Genomic DNA, 20,037 nt, shown 5'->3' on the forward strand with positions numbered 1-20,037 from the left:
TTATTCACATGATATATTCATACAAAACATTCCACAGCCCTTCTACAAAGTGTCATTACTGTTATATAAGGCGTTCACATGGATTGCTACTGAAATTACATATGTACCATGTGTGGTTTAGGCTTCTGTCTCTGGCCGAGCAGACAACATCAAAAATAGGTTTTATAATTAGGGGGTGGGGATCTTGTCATCTGCATAACTTAGTAAAAATAACAGACAGAAAAAATATCTCAAATCAGTCTATTCTACAAATAATGACAAATATTTTGATGTATTCCATGGTACAAACAAGCTCTTACTGTTGTGTGACTACAGACTTTTCCTTTAACCAAAGGCAAAAAAGTACAGGAACATGCATAAAACTGCTCACCTGGGGCTAAATGTTTCCCAAACTTTCCAAAACAGTACGATTTGTATTTAAAAAATGTCTGCCAATTTTGGTCAAAATTAAGCTATGCATCTGAATTACGGCCCTTTTTGTGATTTTATGATTTTTTCAAATTTGATGCCCAGTCCCATTTAAACATTGTATGATCTAGAAAAACTGCACCACTTCCAGAATCTACCGCCACCTCAGTGATGACCTCAACAAATGTGCTTAACGTGGTAGCCGTGAAATTCTTCTGTCTGATAAGTTACCCCTTACTGCTCGAAATGGGTGCGGGCTGGTAGACTACATGTCAGGAGCCAGAGTTTTACTGCACACCACTCTCTCTGAGTAGTGGATGAAGCAGTAACAGCTAGTGTCAAAGAGTTACTCTCCTTTGCTTTTGGAGGCCAAGCTGCATTAACTTGCTACATTTATTTTATAGATACTGAGCAGGGTGAAGTTACTTTCCCATTGGTCAGGCCTCCAGGAAGTGCTTTCATAAAGCTAAACTTATTAGACATCGGTATAAAAAGGGTTAAATCCAAATAACAGTTTGAAACCTGATTTACTGTTGCTTTTCCAGGAAAAGGTCTACTGTACAGGAGTAAGCATAAGGCTATTTAATTTTCGCAAGGGCCGCTGCTCTCCTCTCAGTGTTCTGGAACAAGGCTCGGATTAAACTCTTTACCTCAGTGGGGGAGAATTCAGCTGCAAGGGGCCCTTTGCCATCCGCCCATCTGGAAGAGAGGAAAAGGCAATCGTCGTTTTACTGAGCTATACAACTACAGGTTAATACCAATATATATTTCTACAAAAGCTCTTCTGACCCCTTTAATGAAATCAATCCAGTTCTCTGGATCTTGCTCCCCACAACCAGTCCTACACTCCTGAATATTTCAACTATGCTTAGTTTACAAGAACAGTTCTAGCCTGCATAACTTCCTCTCACCCCAGTTATATGAAGTTTGGGTACTGTTACAACTAATTCTAGGGCAAAGAACCACTGCCTGCTCCAACAGCTTCAGATGTATCTGATTACCGACCCACTAACCACGTGTCCACTATTAAAATGGTCATATTTATAAAGCAACTGATGTAACAGCAGGACCTGCTCCTAGGAATTTTCACTATAGACAGGGCTCTCTCTACTTTGCATCTAGCTCAGAATAAACTTACAGCCTGCTCTGCCTGTATTTACTGGGTCCAACAAAGTCAGCATCTCTTGGGACTGCAAGACCTGGGGTGGAACCAGAGCATTCAGAAATATCTCCAGTTGTTCTGACAGCAGCTGTAAGTAGCTCACAGTACAGGCTGTGGCAGAGCTCTTTGATACAGGGGAGAAGTTGATTTTCCTCTTTGCTCTCCACACACTTTGGGCCTCAAAGTGAAGACTGCCGAAGACAGTAGGCAATCCACACCCCTCAAAGATGCTTGTAGCGCAACTGTGGATGGGAACTGTCTGGTTCCAGACATCTACTGCCAGTTAGTGTTGCAGTCAGAGATATTTTGGCCCAACCCTCATGTAAAATTCATGCGAGTCTCCCATGCCAGTCTAAAGGAGCAAGCCACAGCATTTTAAAGTTCAAACTGGCCACACAGGAAAGCCTGACTCTTTGGTATAATTGCAGTAAACAGCAAGTAGGCACAGATCACATCAAAAGTGATGGGCAGAGTGCCAAGGTGGCTGCAATGAGATACACAAGGCAGGCCTAAGGTTACGCTGATTTATGAGAGAATAGAGAGAAACATATTGGTTAGGTTTTACACTTTTCTTTGGGCATTGGGCAGCATTTTGTGGATAGTCACTTTCACTCCTCCCCTGCACAGTCCATCATTTTCCCATTTGGGTTGGTCTTTCGCAAAGAAACAGGGAATATGCATAAAAATCACAAAAAAGAAAAAGGGGGGACTATTGGCAGGTGCAATATCCAAAACTAACTCGATTTCAAGCAGACAGCATTCCTTGAATTGAGAACACTGCAAGTTTGATGGCATTATCCATCAACTCCATACACTGTGAAAAAATTCCTGTGGGTATTAGAAGAAAGGAGACATCTACCGATCTACTATTTCTTGGAGATTGGCCTGCAGGATAATCATCAGCTCTTTGAACATCATCCATTTCTGCACATAGACTGGAACTTCCTCTTGGTATTTCTTATTTTTGTTCTCTTCCAGTAATGGAGTGAAAACCAGAGGTCCTTCTTCCAGCATGATCCTGCACAGGGAGTGCAATCTATCGGCGTCCTCGGCAGAGATATCCTGGAATCGCACAAACGGGGAGCACTGTTCAAAGGAACCATTAAGTATTTTCTCGTGCTTAGAGCAGAAAGTGACATGAAAAGACCAGAAAGCTTTGTGAAGATAAAACAGTGATCTGAACCATACTTAACATACCACATGAGACACTAGGTTTCTTCAGCTTCCTATCTGCCACTCTTCCTAGGCCAAGAGAACTTATTTATGAATGTGCGCATTTCAACAAGTTCTTGGCATCCACTCAGCACAGTATCTGTGTCTGCTTCAAAGAGCACATATGTCTTAACGGAATGCAGAACATCTTACTGAGAAGCAAGGAACATGATTATAAAGGCTTGAACACTTTATAGGGAAATCGCTCAGACTATGCCAGCCTAATAAATATAAGCTTTACATTTATTAGCAGACACAGCCATAGCAATCTTCCTGTAAAGAAGCTCATACAAAGAAGAGATGCATTATCGGTCTAATTCTCTGCAGGTATACTTGTGTACAGATCACAATTGGATCAGATGGATAAACACATTTCAGTCATTTGGTATGAAATGGTATTTCCTTTAAACAATTTAATATGCTCATTTTACTACTTGTCCCAGCATATCCTGCCAATCGCTTAACAGACATAGAATAGGGAAATACAAGAGAGAAAGAGGTAGAAACAACCAGATTATTTAAACAGAGCAAAATCTGGGACTGAGATCATGCACTCATTTCAGTATATGGTGCCTAGATAGGATGAAGACAGATTAATGTATGGCCCCCGACCACTGCAGCAGGGAGCTGGGGCTCTCAGGGCTTCCAGGCTCCCTGCCACTGAGCAGGACTACCAGGTCAGCTGGCTCCCCAGCCTGCATGAGTTGGGGAGCCTGGAGAGCCAGCTGGCCTGGGAGTTTGGAAGCCCTGGGGTCCCCAGAGCCAGCAGACCCTAGGATTCATATCAGATTAACAGTTGCTATTCAGTAGCGGGCAACAGTGAAACGGACATGATTTATGTCAGTTTCACTGAGCAGCTGCTGGAGGTCCCAGAAGAATATTTCATTTTGGAATCCTGGTGTTTTTGATGTTTCTGAAACAAAAATTTTCAGTTTCCCTGGTTTGCAGGAAATTTCAAAATGACTAAAGGTGCTCTAAGCAATACTCAGATAAACCACCTCTGAAACTTTGCAAACACGTTACAAACTCCATCATCCTACTACACTTTGCTAAGCCCTAGGGTGCACCACCCACTCAATTCAACACTAAAAGGTGAAATCCAGCTACTCCACTACAGTGAGTAGGAGCATTTCCATTGGCTTCGATGGTGCCAGGATTTCACCCTGTTTGTGTGCGTGGTCTCAGTTGGTTCTGGGTGATGGAAGCTTGAAGTATTTCTTTTGCACTGGATCCTAGATATCAGTGAAAGTCCAGAGTGCCCTGAAAGCTGGTTCTTGAAAGCTCATCTGTAACGTAAACAAGTGCCTTATTTAGAACTACATTTGATCCTTGGTATGCAGAGCACATACAATCACCCCTTACCTCTAGGGCAGTGATTCTATTAATGATCTCACTAAGTGCTGTGTTCAGTAAGGTCCCCATGGCCTTGCAGTAGATGTTGACCGGAAGCACATCTTGCCATACTTTGCCAAGTCTCTTTAGCTGGTGCAGTACCTGGAAGATAACAACTCCATCTTATCCAGAATCATAAACACAGATAGATGTTAAAGATGATAAGGTAATTACACAGTTATAAACTAGATTTCAAAAGCAGGAGAAGGCAATAAGGTATCATATTAAGAAAAAAACTAGTATTTTTAAGCTTGGATCTAGAAGTGGTCCCCGTGCAAAAAAAGCTCTTTTCCCTGAAAAATTTCAAACAACATGAAAATTTTACCAAAATCTTCTAATTTTTTAAGAAAGCAATTCAAATAAAAAAAACCCCTTTCATGTTGAGTTGAAGTGAATGGAATCAAAACGAACATTTTTCAGCTTTTACAAAAGGGAAAGAAAGCAGGGAGAAGAAAAAACCCGTATCAAAAAAAGAAAAAAAACGTTGTTTCAATTCCACTGTATTTGAACGCCAAGCATTATATCTGCGCTAAGAATTCCTACTGCTACTAAAAGGGGAAAACCACACAGACACATTACACTCGGGTCTGTACAGCCCTTTGGCTGGCATCACTCACCTGCCTTGCTGCTTTGTTTGCTGCAGAATAGTTTTCCTCATTGTCCATATTGGAAAAATTCCTTGCACTTGACAATCTCTCCAGGAGCTCTCCTTTCTGCACACGCATCTGGGCCAGAAAACACTCCATTCCTGGAGGAGCAAACGAGAGGAGGAAGAAGTCATTTATTTCACAGCCTCAGATGATGTCCGCATTAAATCTGATTTGCCTATTCCGAGACATTCAGCACTGGAATCATAAACCTGCCATAAAATTAGGATCAATTTTTACAAGACTAATACATTCGCCTTTTCCAGTTTCACAGAACAGCCAGATGGTACCATTCTGCCAGGCATACATTGTCCGTCACACAGGCAGGGAAGATGAAATTGCACCCATAACCCACCCACCCACAGTATGTGAGATCTCACACAAATCTGATTCCTACAATGCAAGATAAAATAAACAACTTGAAAATCTGAGCAGAAGCATTAACTATGGATTCCCTGCTTTTGTCAGATCAATACATTGAAAGTTTTTTCTGCATTTTGTTTCTTTGGCTTCTTACAACAATCTAGCAAATGTTCAGAACAGAGGACAGCAGGTTCCAGAGTGTCCATGTGAGCTTGGTGTCTGATTGTACAAAAAAATCATTCCTGGAACTGTGCATCATTATACAGAAAGGGACAATCAAAGGCTATCTTGCCAACTTGTGAAGTGGCAGAGGGCTCTACCAAACAGAACAGCCTTCTCATCAAATGCAGGGGGTGTAATATGTAATCTCAGAACAACGATTCATACCACCAGTAGCCAAAGAAGAAGGCTGCTCTAATCAAACGAGGGCAGAACAGGAGACCACCCCTTAGCATTACCGGAATGGCCACAGACCAAATGTTAGGATTCTGCACTCCGGGAATTCCTCTGTTATACCTCAAATGCTACCTGGAAGTTGGCAAAGACATACTCTGGCACAGCAACTTCCTTGCTGACAGCATCAGGGAACTGAAAATGTAAACCTGGGTACGCAAACTCCCACTGAAATCAACAGGATTAACAAATTACATTGGATATTGATGTAGAATAAACCATGTTATGACCAATATTACTCTGTGTAACATTAATCATACTCAGCACTTCTGTAGCACCTTTCTTCTAATGCTCTATAAAGCTTAATTAAGCCTCAGAGCTAGCCCCCATCTCCCATTGAGGCACTACCCCATTACACAGATAACAAAAATGAGGGACAAAGAAGTTAAGTGACTTGCTGAGGGTCACACAGTGCCAGGATTTCTAATTCCTAGTCCACTTCTTTTACCACCAAGTCACATTTAAATTATAAATCACTCAATTACAAATGCTGGGATGAGATGCTAGTCAGTATGTTTCAGTTTCAAAGGTAAAATTACCAAGTCTCCTAAAGCCAGGTACCAGATCTACGAAAGTAGCTGCTCCATCATACAGGATGTTGGTAAGGCGATATCGGAACTGATGCCCCAGGGTCAGCAAGTGGTGGGCAATGTACATACAGTTGTTGTGATGAATGGCAGCCAGCTGTGGTAATTTCTGAAGGTTCTCTCTACCCAAGGAAGGTGGAGGAAGAGAAGGGAAGAAATAAAGAGACTTTTTTAAAATCAGATCTGGGCCTCTAAAAATAAAATAAATATCCTGATATTGTTCTATACTTCAGAAATGCTCAAGAGGTCAGACACTCAATAGGCAAGAGGCTACCTCCACTCTTAGATCAATGCTGATGCTAACTAATCAAAAGCAACATGCATCATGGGGGACAGTTAGCGAGAATAAAAGCATGTGGCCTCTTGACTCTCACACACCATGGAAACTACATGTTGAGAGGGTAGCACAACATCATTTCCTTTGTAGACCTGCTCTCGGCATAGCTACGATGTTCAGGGGGGTGAGGGTGAAAAGTCCACACCCCTGAGCGGCGTAGTTAAGTTGCCCTCAGTCCTTATGTTGACAGCACTAGGTTGAATTCTTCCGTCACCCTAGCTACCGCCTCTCAAGGAGGTGGATTACCCAGGCCAACAGGAGAACCCCTCCCATCGGGCAGACAGCATCCACACTGACGCACTGCAGCGACACAGGTCTGCTGTAGTGTTTTCAGTGTAGTCATGCCCACACTCTAGCCATGTCTAGATTCAAATGATAGTTAATGTGAAGACTTAGAAGCAGGAAAGCCATTTGATGATAGCAGGAAGGTGAAATCAAGGGAGGCGACAAGAAACTCTCACCAGTGTCAAAAGGAGAGGAAAGCACTGGGTTGTGGCAGGGCCCGCCAGAGCTAAGGGTCCTCAAATTCAGTTGTAGCCTTGGATTTTAACCCTTTCCTACCACTGCTTTTCCCCAAGGAAAAGACACCAGCAGATGGGGGCAGGGAAACACATCCTGGAACAGTCTTACAAGCCACACTTGGGTTGAAAGGCTATGGGCAGTGTCCATAGCAAGGCTTGGAATGAAGTTTCCAACCCAACTGTAACATGAGCTGCATACAAACCATTTCCATGTAGGGGTTAGCCTAAAAAATTGTTGCTTAAATTGTGCTAACAGATACCAATCCACCAGTCCACAAAGAAGTACTCGACTAAGCTACCTTCGGCCATGTCTGGTGACAGCTGACAAAAGCTGTTCTACCAGGCTTGATAATGCTTTAGCGGTAGCTAGCACTGACTGTTCCAGCATACACAGGGTCCAGAAGGGATATAAATAGTTTATTCACATTAATGAAACACACAAAAAACAGTTTCCCTTTGTTGTAAGATTGCAGACAGTCAAAGATTCTCCAGTGGCCCTATTAATGAAAAGCCCTATATAAAAGCTATGTATTATTATTATATGAGGGGGTTTTAAAAGAGATGGAGTGCTGTTTTTCCTAAGGGAGAAGGGAGTATCCGTCCACCAAACCAAAGATCACCCAGGACAAGCCCAGGAGTATTATACATTAGGAGTATTATACATAAATAGCTTGGCTCCTCCCCCGCAAAGCAGGCCCCTGTGTAACACTCACTCACTTACTTGTGGTAAATTGGCACGACGTCATAGAACAAATGGAAGATATTTCGCACCGAGTAAAAGAGCTGTATACAACTGCAAGGCAAACAAAGTTCATGTTAACAATCTTCTAGTTGGAACTAATGCATGCAGCAAGCAGCGCATTCTTAATCCGGTGCTGAAAGGAGAAAGAATTCAATGGCTGTGTTTTGGACCCTGACATCAAACATAACCAGCAGAGACTAAGGGATGATTTTCAGAAGTGCCTAAGTAACTTAGCAGCACAAGTTTCCACTGGAAGGCAATTGGGCGTCGTGCTCCAGGTGTAATTCCCAGCGTGGAGAGACACATCTGGGCTGGCGCTGATCAAGCTAGCATGCTAAAAATAGCAGTGCAGCCAGAGCTGCACAGATGACAGGATGGGCTAGCCATTCCCATATGAGACTCTGGGTACGTGCTCGGGCGGCTTGCCTGTCCCACTGTGGCCACCCTGCTCTTTTTAGCGCACTAACTTGATCAGAACTCAAGCCAGACTGGAAATCACACTCTGAGCGCCAGTGTAGACACACCCAGAGACACTTCCGAAAACCGTACCTGAGGTTGCAAAGAGGAGATGACCGAGATGCTTGGTCAAGGCAGATATGGTAAACCCTTGGCCCTCACTAGCTCTGCCTTTCCACTTGGAGACCTAGCTGCATATTGAATAGGAAGAGCAGTCACCAAACACTTTGGGGCTCCAACCTCATTCACCATGGTGTCCTGCTGCACCTGCAGTTCCTCTATATTCATGCGCTAAGGTCCAATGAATGCCACTCTCTCCACAACGCGCATTGCAAAGGGCACACACACTGCTGAAAGCACGGTTCATTCTGGAACTGCAGACAGCCATTTGCCACGTGTTTTCTTCCTCACGGGTAGGGGGAAAAGAACCTCCACTAACATAATAATCACGGCACAGGGAATAGCGAGGGGCACACATTTTTGTGAATAGCAACTATTATTACTATCAAATATTTGTGTTACGGTCGCGAACAGGAGCCCCCCTTCATGGACCAATGTGCTAGGCAGTGTGCAATCTACCCCCAGAGCACAGGCTTTTACAGACCTGTTCTGAAAGCAAATACAGTCTGTAAGCCACAGGCAGCATCCTGGAAATCTTACCAAGGCTTCCCCCAAGCTCTCTGGTAAGCCTGTCACATCGAGGCTGAGCAGCTGGCATTGCTTGCACTCCTGAGAGTTTTGCAATGCTACCCAAGGAAGACCTACAAGATAGAGGCCAACTCCAGAACCACAGACCACATGTCAGGAATGAGACCTCTGAAATCCATCTTTAACCAGGGAGACAGCATTTCCCCTCCGAACACACACACACACACACACACACACACACACAAGCCTGAAAAATTAACACTCTGCTGTTGCAGAATGGTGGGCACTCTGTACGCAATCCTCCCTCCCCAACCAGAGCCACAGTCTCCAGTTATCAGGCCAGACAAATACAGCCTTGGACACTTGGCTCCTCGAAATCCCTGCCTAATGCACAACTCAGGTTCTTTGTTTTCACTCGGGTGATGATGTGGTAAGAAAACAGGCAGCTCACCCTCACCGGCAATGACACTCTAACACCTTGTCTTGGCTGGGAAAAAAGTCCTTTTCACTAATTGTCAGCTAACAAATGGTAAGATTTTAGCATGGACAAGGCACCGGTTTTTATCCTGATCTGCTAACATGATTGAAAACTACGAACTGCATTGTCCACACTAGCATTTTACCATGTTAGCTAAATAAAGCCCATCTCAACACACCCTTAGAGGCCATCACCACTAGATGTTGTGCCACCAGGGCACTGCAAGGAAGGCTGCATGGCAGCTGTTCCTGTTTGCTGGATTAATCTGGGGATTCAGTCTCCAACTGGCAAATATGCAGCTTTCATTAACAATTTCACCTTGATTATTTTTACGTGAATTACATTTTCTGCCCGTTCTAGTATTGGTGCCTGTAATCAGGTGTCCTGATACCAAGAGCGTCCCTTGGGCTTTACCCACCAATTCAGAATTCTTACCACTGATCTGTGCTGGTTGTAGCCTCCAACAGGGTCTGATAAGCCAACTCCATTAATTTCTCCACAGATACACTGATGTGGCAGGTAGGCAGAGAGAATGTGTGCTGGCTCAGTTTGGTCTCATTCTCCAAATTTATCAGCTTGTTGTGCAGCATTTTGGAGGCTTTTTGCATTTTTAAATTATCACCTGCCCCAGGGTCAGGCAGTTTTGGTATCGCTACCGAGGAATCAGGTGTGATCTAAGGAGGAAACAAGAGGCACACATCACAACTTAGTTCCCAGAGAACGGAGACAGCATAAGGCAGTTTAACAGTGAATTACAAAGACCCTATGTGCAAAAAGAACAGGAGTACTTGTGGCACCTTAGAGACTAACACACACACCAGGCTGTGAATTCCACGGGACTCCACGGGAGCTAGTCTAAGGGGCTCACAAATGTATATGGCATGATAACAGCTGAATGTGTGATGCATACTAGGCAACTATCTCATTCTTAAGCACCATCTAAAGGATCTTTTCTCTTTACATTTCTATTAGCTGTCATGATCCTCAGAAAACCAGCTCTCTCGTTCTGAGGAAGGCTTCATTCCATTATTTAAAAAATCATATTCAGCTTGTTAGTTAGAATATCAGCCCTATGGAAAATGCACTTGAGGGCTACCCAAAGCTTTAAGGAACAACCATTTCCTGCAGAGTTCACACAAATAACAAAAACAAACCAATCCTCTATAAAAACCAGACTCAGTGTTTTTAAGCTGTTCCCCCTCAACAGCTAGATGGTTTCTTAGAAATACGCATTGTAAATTGTGATCTCTAGCACCTTTACAGTGTTGTGTATTTCTGAGGTCATCAACTTTCTGGCTGCCATGATCACGTCCTGGCATCTTTTGTTAGCAAAGTGGGAATTGACATTGCGGGCGTATTTCAGTAAGTCCGTGGCATCTCCTTTTAAAAACCCCATGTTCTTCAAGCTTTTTTCAAATTCCTCAGTGGAGTTAATCACCTGAGAAGAGAGTTAAACACAAACCATTTTCACACTCTTATGGATTGTGAGTTGTAATAACCAAGAGGCAGGATCAAAAGCAGCTGGACATTCTCCAGACATTCTTCAACAGAAGGCACAGAGTGGGTGCAAAGGAAGTACAAGGGTAGGAAATGCTCTAGGTTACAGCTTTGGATCTGGTTCCAGTCAGTAATGACCCCAAACTGTGACCACCTGACAGCCCTGCAGTGGCCCTGTTTCAGTTGAACATGCGTCCAGAACAAAAATAGTACAGTGGACACTAACTGTCCGCCCTGTGCTAGCAATCTCAACCACAGTGCCAAGGAGTGAATGAAACTGAAAAGAGAGGGGCTCCCTGCAGACAAGCGGCATGGGAGAAGCTTTGCTGCTACCTGCTCTGCTGGGGAAAAGACTCCAGGTGTCAGTCTGGCACCTTTCACCAGCACTAGGGCCCAGCATCGCAAAGGTATTTAGGTGCCTAACTCCCATTGATTTCTACAGGAGTTAGGCACTAAATACCATTTGTGAACTGGGACTAAGTTCTATTTTATTTATTTAGGTTTAAAATAATAAAGACCCTTGCCCAGGGCTTTAAGAGCTGTAACACAATTAATCATACAGTAAACACAATTCAATTAAATTTCAGCAGCACTGAAATAATTTCCACAGGAACTTGGCTTGTCAGCCAGCTACCAATCTTCCTCATCATCTAGGAAGTATGCCTTCAGCAGCATGCCCTGCAAGTCAACAGATTTGGTCAACTTTGGACGATGAAGGGAGTAAGTCCCAGCCCTCACTGCCACCCTCTCTTCTTTATAACAAGAGTGTTTGTGGTGATTGCAGCTTGTTTAGCAAAAGCAAGAGGTCTGAGGCTAGTTCGAGCTGCTGTTCAGACTCAGGGCTGCTATCTTTAACTGCATCTGATTGATTTCTATGCTAGGATACAGAAGAGAGCAAAATACGTAGTAAAAACATTGCACCATTACTGGCACTGCAGGAATATGAGACACTGCTTAAGGCAGAGACGGACTTTGAAAGTTCCTATTGAAAGCAGAGGATAAAGATCAGAGACAATTCCCGTTATTGTAGAATCTGCCTTTCCAGGCTTTACATTGCATGGATTTTAAATGTTTTGAGTCCTACCTCGATGTACTGCTCTAGTTTGCTGCTGTTTGCTGGAATCGAGTACACCAGACATTCCTGAATGAGGCAGCCAGATACCTCCTCCCAAACCATGTCACCCAGCATCTCTGCCAATACCACTTTGGAGTCCTTGTCATTTTCCCCACACTCATCGAGAGACACATCTGGATTCAAAAGAAAGAACATAAATGGGTTTTTAAATATGGTCCAGGGGGCAGACCTCTCAACCCCTTCCACACCCCACTGAGAGCTCAGAACAGGAACTGTCAATGGTTCCATTTCATCTGATGTTCTCTGGTCTCGGGCCACGTACAGGAATTCCCTGCCTCCTGAGTCACTAACAGATTTTTAATGTACACTGAACCTGTGTTCCCATGGAGTTTGTTCAGTGCCTGGAATGTGCCCCATTCACTCTTCGTGAAGAGATCCTCCACCATGACTAGTCCTCTATGGAATTTTGCGTAGATTGTATCATGCATTTCAAGCTTTTTTCCTCAAGTTCCCCAGAGCTTCTCACAAAGCAATGATCTAGTAATACTGGTCATCTGAGAACAACTCTTTCGACAGAGAAATAAAACATTTCTTAGATCCTCTACAAGCTAAGTACTCTTTGTTCTTCATTTTCATGGTATTGGTTTCTCCTGAATGCTCAGAGTCACTGCAGATGCTGTCACTCAAACCCCACTTTCTCATTTCAATGCTGCTGGCTCCTTCCTCAAAGAGACCAGGAAATTAAACTAGTCTTCAAGAAGTGACTCCTCGCTCAGGAATTCCCATCTTCTGGTAGTATCAATGCCCTCCCCATACCCCACACACTTCTCACGAAAAGAGGAGGTAAGACGGTCTGCAAAGCCACCAGGAGGAAGCACAACAGAGCTGGATAGATGAAAGGGTCCCAAAGGAGAGGGAACCAAGCGCAGTTTTGCAGTGTTCAAAGCTGCCCAAGCATTGCAAAGCCTCACTGAGCTATAGCAGAACCTCCCAGGCACTGCTACGGGGAGCAGTGGCGCCCTGGCAGAAACCAGTGCTGTTTTCCTGCTAACCATTCCAAGTGGCCTCCACAACAGCTCGACGAGCCAGCGGTGGAGAGCAGCATCGCACACTAATTTCAGGGGATGAACTACTTACTCAACAAGTGTGTGTGAAGAACTTCAAGCACCAGCGAGATCTTGCCAAAAACCTCTATTGGGGATGGATGCTCCAGATTAGGCTCCGCAGACTCAAAATGCAAGACGACTGTGTCAGGCTGCTCCTCCAGCAGGGGCCGAAGGGAGGGGTAAGAAATCAGTGGCTTGAGGATGTACTTCAGCAGTAACTGGCCTGACAAAGGGAGAGAAAGATAATCTTCAGCAGCCATATGCAGTCAAGTAGGCTCTTTGCTCCAGTAGTGGACTAGCTATGACCAGCACCTCGGTTTTAGGATTGCTCAAATTCAGGACGAGGAACATTCCCCTGGGGTAGCTGTAAAATCGGGAGTGTTCTTGAGGCAGAGTGTTTGGTTTAAGCATGTTTTATTCATATAAATACAACTGGGGACTCAGACATAGAGCCTACGATTTTATAAATCAAATGATAAACTATTTACAAAACCAGCCATGTGAAACTGTATGCTGGCAACTGGCAGAGCTCGCTAATTGCTTTACTACAACCTGCGATTATAATCACCTGCAACAGCCTGAAATTAACGCCTGGCTCTGTGCCAGGGAGGGGACTACAACCAGAAAACAGTTTTCAACATGAGCCCATCGAGCCACAAAACCACAGATCAAAACGAAGTAATAAAACAACTTGACAGGGAGGGATAAATAATTCAGGGCAGTTGCACATTAATAGGAGTCATGGGAAGAGGAAAGTGTAACAAGGGAAGGGTTGAATTATCTGACCAAGGGCTAGGCCATTAACAAAATGCCTCCCTCTTCCCACATTCTGTTCCTTATTTTGCACTGACAATGGAACCCAGTCCCACGCTGGCAGATTCTTGAAACAAATTCACTATTTAACAGCAGGTCTCTCTACAGCTCATTTTAATGGGACACAAAGGCCTGTCTTACCAAAAAGTTTAAGCCTGGTGTGCAGTTCTCCAAGGACAGCAAATGCCTGGAGCACAGAAGCAACAGGTGGTCCAGCGATCTGATCTTCCTTCAATGGCATGGTGCATAAATGCAACTCCGTCTGCATCACCGTCTCTGCACTGCTGATTTCTAAGAGAGAGCATAGCCATCTCCATTACAATGCAAACTGGGCTAGAGAGGAGCTGACAGTCTACAGGACTTCTTGGATGGGCACTAAAACAAAACATTAAGCTCTCCTTTCTTTACCTCATTTCCCTGACCATAAGTCAGGGAGATCTCAAGAGTGGCTGGGATCTAGTGTCCTGCTCCTGGTTCCCATATAATGATCAGCCCTTGCCGGCCTTGGGAGTTGGCACCGGAATCGTTATCTCCTGAATAGCGGCATATTGCAAACTGCTTGTGTTGGTCTTTTACACGGGTCTTGAGACAATTTCCCCATTTCAATTTCTATGCAAATTTAAGATGTAAAGAACATTTTGGCCCTAATGACTTTTCCTCCTCCAATATAAACTCAACTGATGCATGAGCTTGTTTTTTTAAATGAGGACTTTCTGTGGTACAGAGGGTACCGAGATACATACATTTGGGCACTGGCTATGTGTCAGTTGCTTACCCTCTTCCTAACTATCTAAAGCAGCTTGGCAAAATTCTGCTCACCTGAAGTCAAATATCATTAGTGTGTTCATAATCGTCATGGTAAGAGTGGGTGAGTCTATTTTAATGCCTGGACTGGTAAGTTTTCATGATGAATTTGTAAGGCTGAGCTTAAGCAATCTGGATTTCCTGACATGCTCAAGGAGCTACAGTTATATACAAGAAAATGAAACTGAAGTCACTTGAAAGATCTAACTGAAGTGGGTCTCCAAGGATGAGAACTTCCTCAGAAAACCAAATTGGAAAAATCCTTTTGCATCAGACATGCTGCACCCGCACAGCTCACTCTGAACAGAGATGCTAACATGTGGATATGGACGGGGTATTCTTACATGGAACAGAGGAAGCTGTAACACCCCACAGGTGTTAAAGAATCAGTATCACTTCAGACATAGTTTCAATTACCAGCAGTTTTCCATTTCAATTACCTGTGCAACAATCTGGCAAACTAAGCCCAATTTCTACCATAAATAGGTCAGAGGAAACTTATCCTTTCTATTTTATTCCTCACCATAACTACACTTTTTCATTCAAAACAGCACTTTGTTATTCCTTCATTGCCTCCTCACCCTGGGACTAGAGCGGGCTCCAAGGAACAGGAGAAAGGGGGTGTAACCTGCCAAACGAGTCTATGCTGGGCGAGCATGTTCATCTTGACGAAAGATTTCAGAAGCCTCACCCAGCTAATGGGCCAAGTCAGTTTCTCAGTAACGCACAACCTGATACTGTCCAAGCTCGTTTCCTCAGGAGCAGATGAGCAGCACATAAAATATGGGGAAATCCTACAACCTCTCAGGTTTTGCATCATGGCTGAGAAAGGAGCTAGAGGCAGAGAACTCTCTGGGCTTCTCTGTATCACTCACTAGGAAATACTGCTGTATGCGCCAGAAGAAACAATTCAAGTAAATTTTAAGAGCCACTGAATGTATCAAGCTGCCTGTGATAGCTCCAAACCACCCCCATACGGTGTGAAATTCAAAGAGCACTGCCTCCAGTCAATCCTTCTCACTTAGGAATATGCCACTGGCCGGAAGGGCTAGCTGAATCCATCCTAGCTCACTTATGTTAACTAACTTCCTAGCTCTGAAGAGGTTTTCAAGCCAGGATCATTTCTGTCACTGAACCAAACTAAGATGTTCAGCACCTTTTGACGGAGGCAGCTTCCACAAAACCATTTGCCGCCACTCTTCTCCCAGGTGATAGAGCATGTTCTGTGTCTGCACCGTCAGCTCCGTCCCTAGTGCTTTCAGAACCTTCAGCTCAAAGCCTTTGCGGGATTCTAGCATTTTCAGACTACTTCGTGCCTAGCAATAAGAGGACGACAGTTATGCACAGAGCACGGGCACCAGGCAAATTGATCCGATGGCATGCAAGTGCTAACATAAGGGAATCACGGGATATTTATTGATGATATTCATAAGAGATATAATTACATATACTTGAGAAGCTTGTTACTACCTTTTCCAGATGGCGAGCTGCTGCAACATACTTCTTTTCCAGTAATGCAGTGCTATATTCTTTAATAGCTGTATCAAACTGAAAGAGTTAAATAAAAGTTAAATAAAACAAATACAAGGTACTACACTCAGGAAGGAATAATCAGTTGCACAAATACAAAATGGGATATTACTGTCAAGGAAGGAGTACTGTGGAAAGGGAGTACTGTGGGGGTTATAGTGGATCAGAAACGAAATATGAGTCAACAATGTAACACTGTTGCAAATAAAAAGTGAACATTATTCTGGGATGTATTAGCAGGAGTGTTGTAAGCAAGACACGAGAAGTAATTCTTCCACTCTACTCAACCCTGATAAGGCCTCAACTGGAGTACTGTGTCCAGTTCAGGACACTACACTTTAGGAAAGATGTGGACAATTTGGAGAAAAACAAAAAAAAATAATTAAAGGTCAATAAACCATGATCAATGAGAAAAGATTGAAAAAAAACCACCCCTGGATTTGGTTAGTCTGGAGAAGAGAAGGCTGAGGAGGGACAGGACAAGAAGCAATGGGCTTAAATTGCAGCAAGGGAGATTTAGGTTAGGCATTAGGAAAAAGTTAAGCACTGTAAAGGTAGTTAAGCACTGGAACAAATTACCTAGGAAGATTGTGAAATCTGTCACTGGAGGTTTTTAAGAACAGTTTGGACATATCTGGGATGGTCTAGATAATATTTGGTCCCGCCTCAGTGCAGGGAACTGGATGAGATGACCTAGTGAAGTCCCCGCCAGTCCTACATTGCTATGATTTTATAATCACACACAAATAAGTTTCAGCTCTAAGATTACAGAGCACTTTCTAAAATCATGACATGAATAGCGATAGAAGAATCATGATTATTTATTCACTCTGGAGACCTAGAAAGATGTCAGTGAAAAAAAAATACAGAAACACATAGCAATCTGAAGCCATTTCCCCAGTCTCCTTCCTCACCTCTTGTAGCTGTTTCAGCACACTCAGAACCAACGAGTCTCGCTCCAGCTGCTGCTTCAATTCAGTAAATTCTGCAACGGCCACATTCAGGTCTTGCTGGACCTAGAACAGCAGCACAGACCTCAAGCCTTGAGCAGTTCATTTACAGTAACCAAAGGCGATGAGAGCCATTTCTATTTCAAAAGTAACACCGACATGACAACACCAGCATGCTGCCTGACACGTACGTACCCCCCAAAGTTACAGCCAACACCTAAGGTTATTCTAACTGAAAGACATTAGAAGGGAAAAGCTTCTATTTCCCCATTGTATTTACCTAGTGCATTTGACTGCATGCTCATCTCCTGCATTGTCTGTACCTTAAATACTGCAGCACTAGGAAGCTGAAGCTGAAATTCACTACAGACAAGTGTAACTGATGTCATTGATTGTTACTGTATACCTTAAGAAACATAAATTAAATACACAGCAACAAATAAACAGAGACAAGTAAAGTGGATGTTTAAGATTCTTTCACTTTTAACATAGCATAATTAGTATCAGATGTAAAAGTTATTTTCACATTGTGTGATTTTTGAGTTGATCATGCTCCTCTGCGAAGAAAAAAAATCCAGATTTATATCCCACCTGCATTAGAGCCTTTCTAACTTACATTTCAAAGCCAGAGTGGCAAAGCAGAGGACAGCGAAGAGAATTAGTCCAGGAGTATAGAAAGGACGACACACACAAAAAATATAAACAGGTCAATTGCCACAGGAAGCTGGGAAAGGACAGACTTGCAATCAATATACAGAAAATCTGAGCTCAATTCCCAGCTCCGCACAGAACCTTCCTGTGACCTTGGCCAAGTAATTCCACTTATTTGTGCCTCAGTTTCCCCATCAGCAAAATAAGAATGATTCCTCCCTATCTCAATGCAGGGAGGTTTACAGGATAAATACATTAATATACATGAGGGGCTCTGAAACTACTGTGATGAGCATCACGGAAAACCATTCAGCAACATAATTAACGAATAAGCTACAGCCCGCCCTTTATTTATATCCCAGGTCTGACACATCATAAATTGGTATGTTTCAGTCAAGGGCACCCTTTATAAGAGGCGGAGATTCATCCTGGAATCCTTAGTCAAGATCTTTCTTTCCCCCTCCCCTGCCTTCCTGTGCAGCATGCTCATGGCTGCATATCAGTGGAGTTGTATTGCTTTGATGAAAGCTGCTAGATACAGATGAAGCGAAACTGCTGCTGTGTCACCTCATTTTCGATCCTGGATTTCAGAAGGTCGATGTTGCTGGACAAACTGTCCACCTGTGACACCAAGTCCTCAGCGCTCTGCATGCTCGGGAGGAACTCGTTATACTTCTTGTTAATCATGTTGCAGACTTCGCCCTAGGAAGAAGGGATGGACTCAGGATCAGAAAAACAAACACCCATAGGGTTGCCAACTCTGACTGAAGCTATTCTGGGAGATATTTTTTTCCAACATGATGTAATGTCATTTTCTTAAAATACCCTATTAAAAGTTCCCAGATTTCTTTCAATAGTCACCAGGAGATTGATGCCGATTCTGGGAGACTCCAATCCTGGAGGGTTGGCAACCCTAAACACCCACAGAGAGAAACCCCAAAGCTGTGACCACAGGGCCAAAGCCTCCCACCCCCATCACAGCCCTCTCTGCAACCCTACACTGTTGAGATGGGCAGAATGATTTCGCAGTTAGCGGGACAAAGGCAAGTAGCTCAAAGGGAACGTCTCACAGGCCAAGGTGGGAGCAGCACAGATCCCCCAACACTACAGCCTGCAAACATTGGCAGGAAAAGCACCCCACCATCCAGATCCTCATGCACCACCCCTCAGCGTTACCCACCCCCTAATGCCTGGTGCCCCGACACTCCAGTGTCACCACCACCATACTCACACCCTGTCCCTTCCCTTCTCTGGACCCCCCCGACAGCCTTTCTATCCCTCCTTAATTTACTCCCCAACTCCCCCCTCCCACGATCCCACAATCATCCCCTACCCCCAGCACTCCCTCTCCCCCTGGAGTCCCCTTCTCTCCTCCCCCCTTCCCAGCACCCCTACTCTGCCCCTATCAACACACACATACACACACTGGGGTCCCCCCCATATTCCAGTCCCCAGATTGCTCCTGCCCCCCCAGGGTTCCCCCACACACCCAGCCCCCCTGGATCCCCCCTCTGCCCCCCCAGTCCCCCTGGATCCCCCCTCTGCGCCCCGGATCCCCCCAGCCCCCCTGGATCCCCTCTCTGCCCCCCCCGAGTCCCCCCACACCCAGTCCCCCTGAATCCCCCTCTGCCCCCCAGGGTTCCCCCCCAGCCCCCCTGGATCCCCCTTCTGCCCCCCGGGTCCCCCCCAGTCCCCCTGGATCCACCCACACCCAGGCCCCCTGGATCCCCCCCAGTCCCCCTGGATCCCCCTTCTGCCCCCCGGGTCCCCCCCTCCAACCAGCCCCCCCGATCACCCTCCCGGCCCCACCTTCAGCTCCTCCACCCGGCGGGAGAGCCGGGCGATCCGAGTGCCCAGATCCTCCTTCTCCAGCCGGCCCGAGTGCGCCAGCACCGCAGCCACCAGCGAGGGGGACGGGGCGGCCATGGGGACCCAGCGCCCGGTCACAGACCCCCTGCCACCTCCGCATCAGCGGCCCGCCAGCGCGCGGCACCACGGGAAAACGAGTCCGCCCGCCCCCTACTCCGGGACTCCAATACCCATGAATGTCTCTGAGGCGGCCCGGGCGGGACTACAACTCCCAGAGTGCACCACGCAGAGCGGGCCTACGAGCTCCGGCGTGGGACGCACCGATTCAGAACGTTTCGCTCTTTCCCCCCCTCTTTCTATTGGTCCGCAGCCGCCGAGCGAGGGAACGAGCCCTCC

At 45.0% G+C, this 20,037-nt stretch overlaps 1 protein-coding gene across 1 annotated transcript; it reads right to left on the bottom strand.

Moving 5' to 3' along the window:
• Positions 1-226: 226 nt before the first annotated feature.
• On the bottom strand, positions 227-19,825 carry ZW10 (zw10 kinetochore protein). The gene is made up of 16 exons (XM_084611884.1): positions 19,642-19,825; positions 18,400-18,534; positions 17,146-17,247; positions 16,172-16,249; positions 15,858-16,017; positions 14,039-14,188; positions 13,116-13,307; positions 11,988-12,151; positions 10,662-10,844; positions 9,842-10,080; positions 7,804-7,875; positions 6,177-6,346; positions 4,792-4,922; positions 4,145-4,276; positions 2,430-2,632; positions 227-1,107 (listed from the first exon to the last, which is right to left on the bottom strand). Exons 1-16 carry the CDS (start codon positions 19,756-19,758, stop codon positions 987-989), a joined length of 2,349 nt encoding a protein of 782 aa, XP_084468010.1. The 5' UTR covers positions 19,759-19,825; the 3' UTR covers positions 227-986.
• Between the last annotated feature and the right edge of the window lie 212 nt (positions 19,826-20,037).

This window comes from Lepidochelys olivacea, assembly GCF_965140295.1.
Source record: "Lepidochelys olivacea isolate rLepOli2 genome assembly, chromosome: 22".
Classification (NCBI taxonomy): Eukaryota; Metazoa; Chordata; order Testudines; family Cheloniidae; genus Lepidochelys; species Lepidochelys olivacea.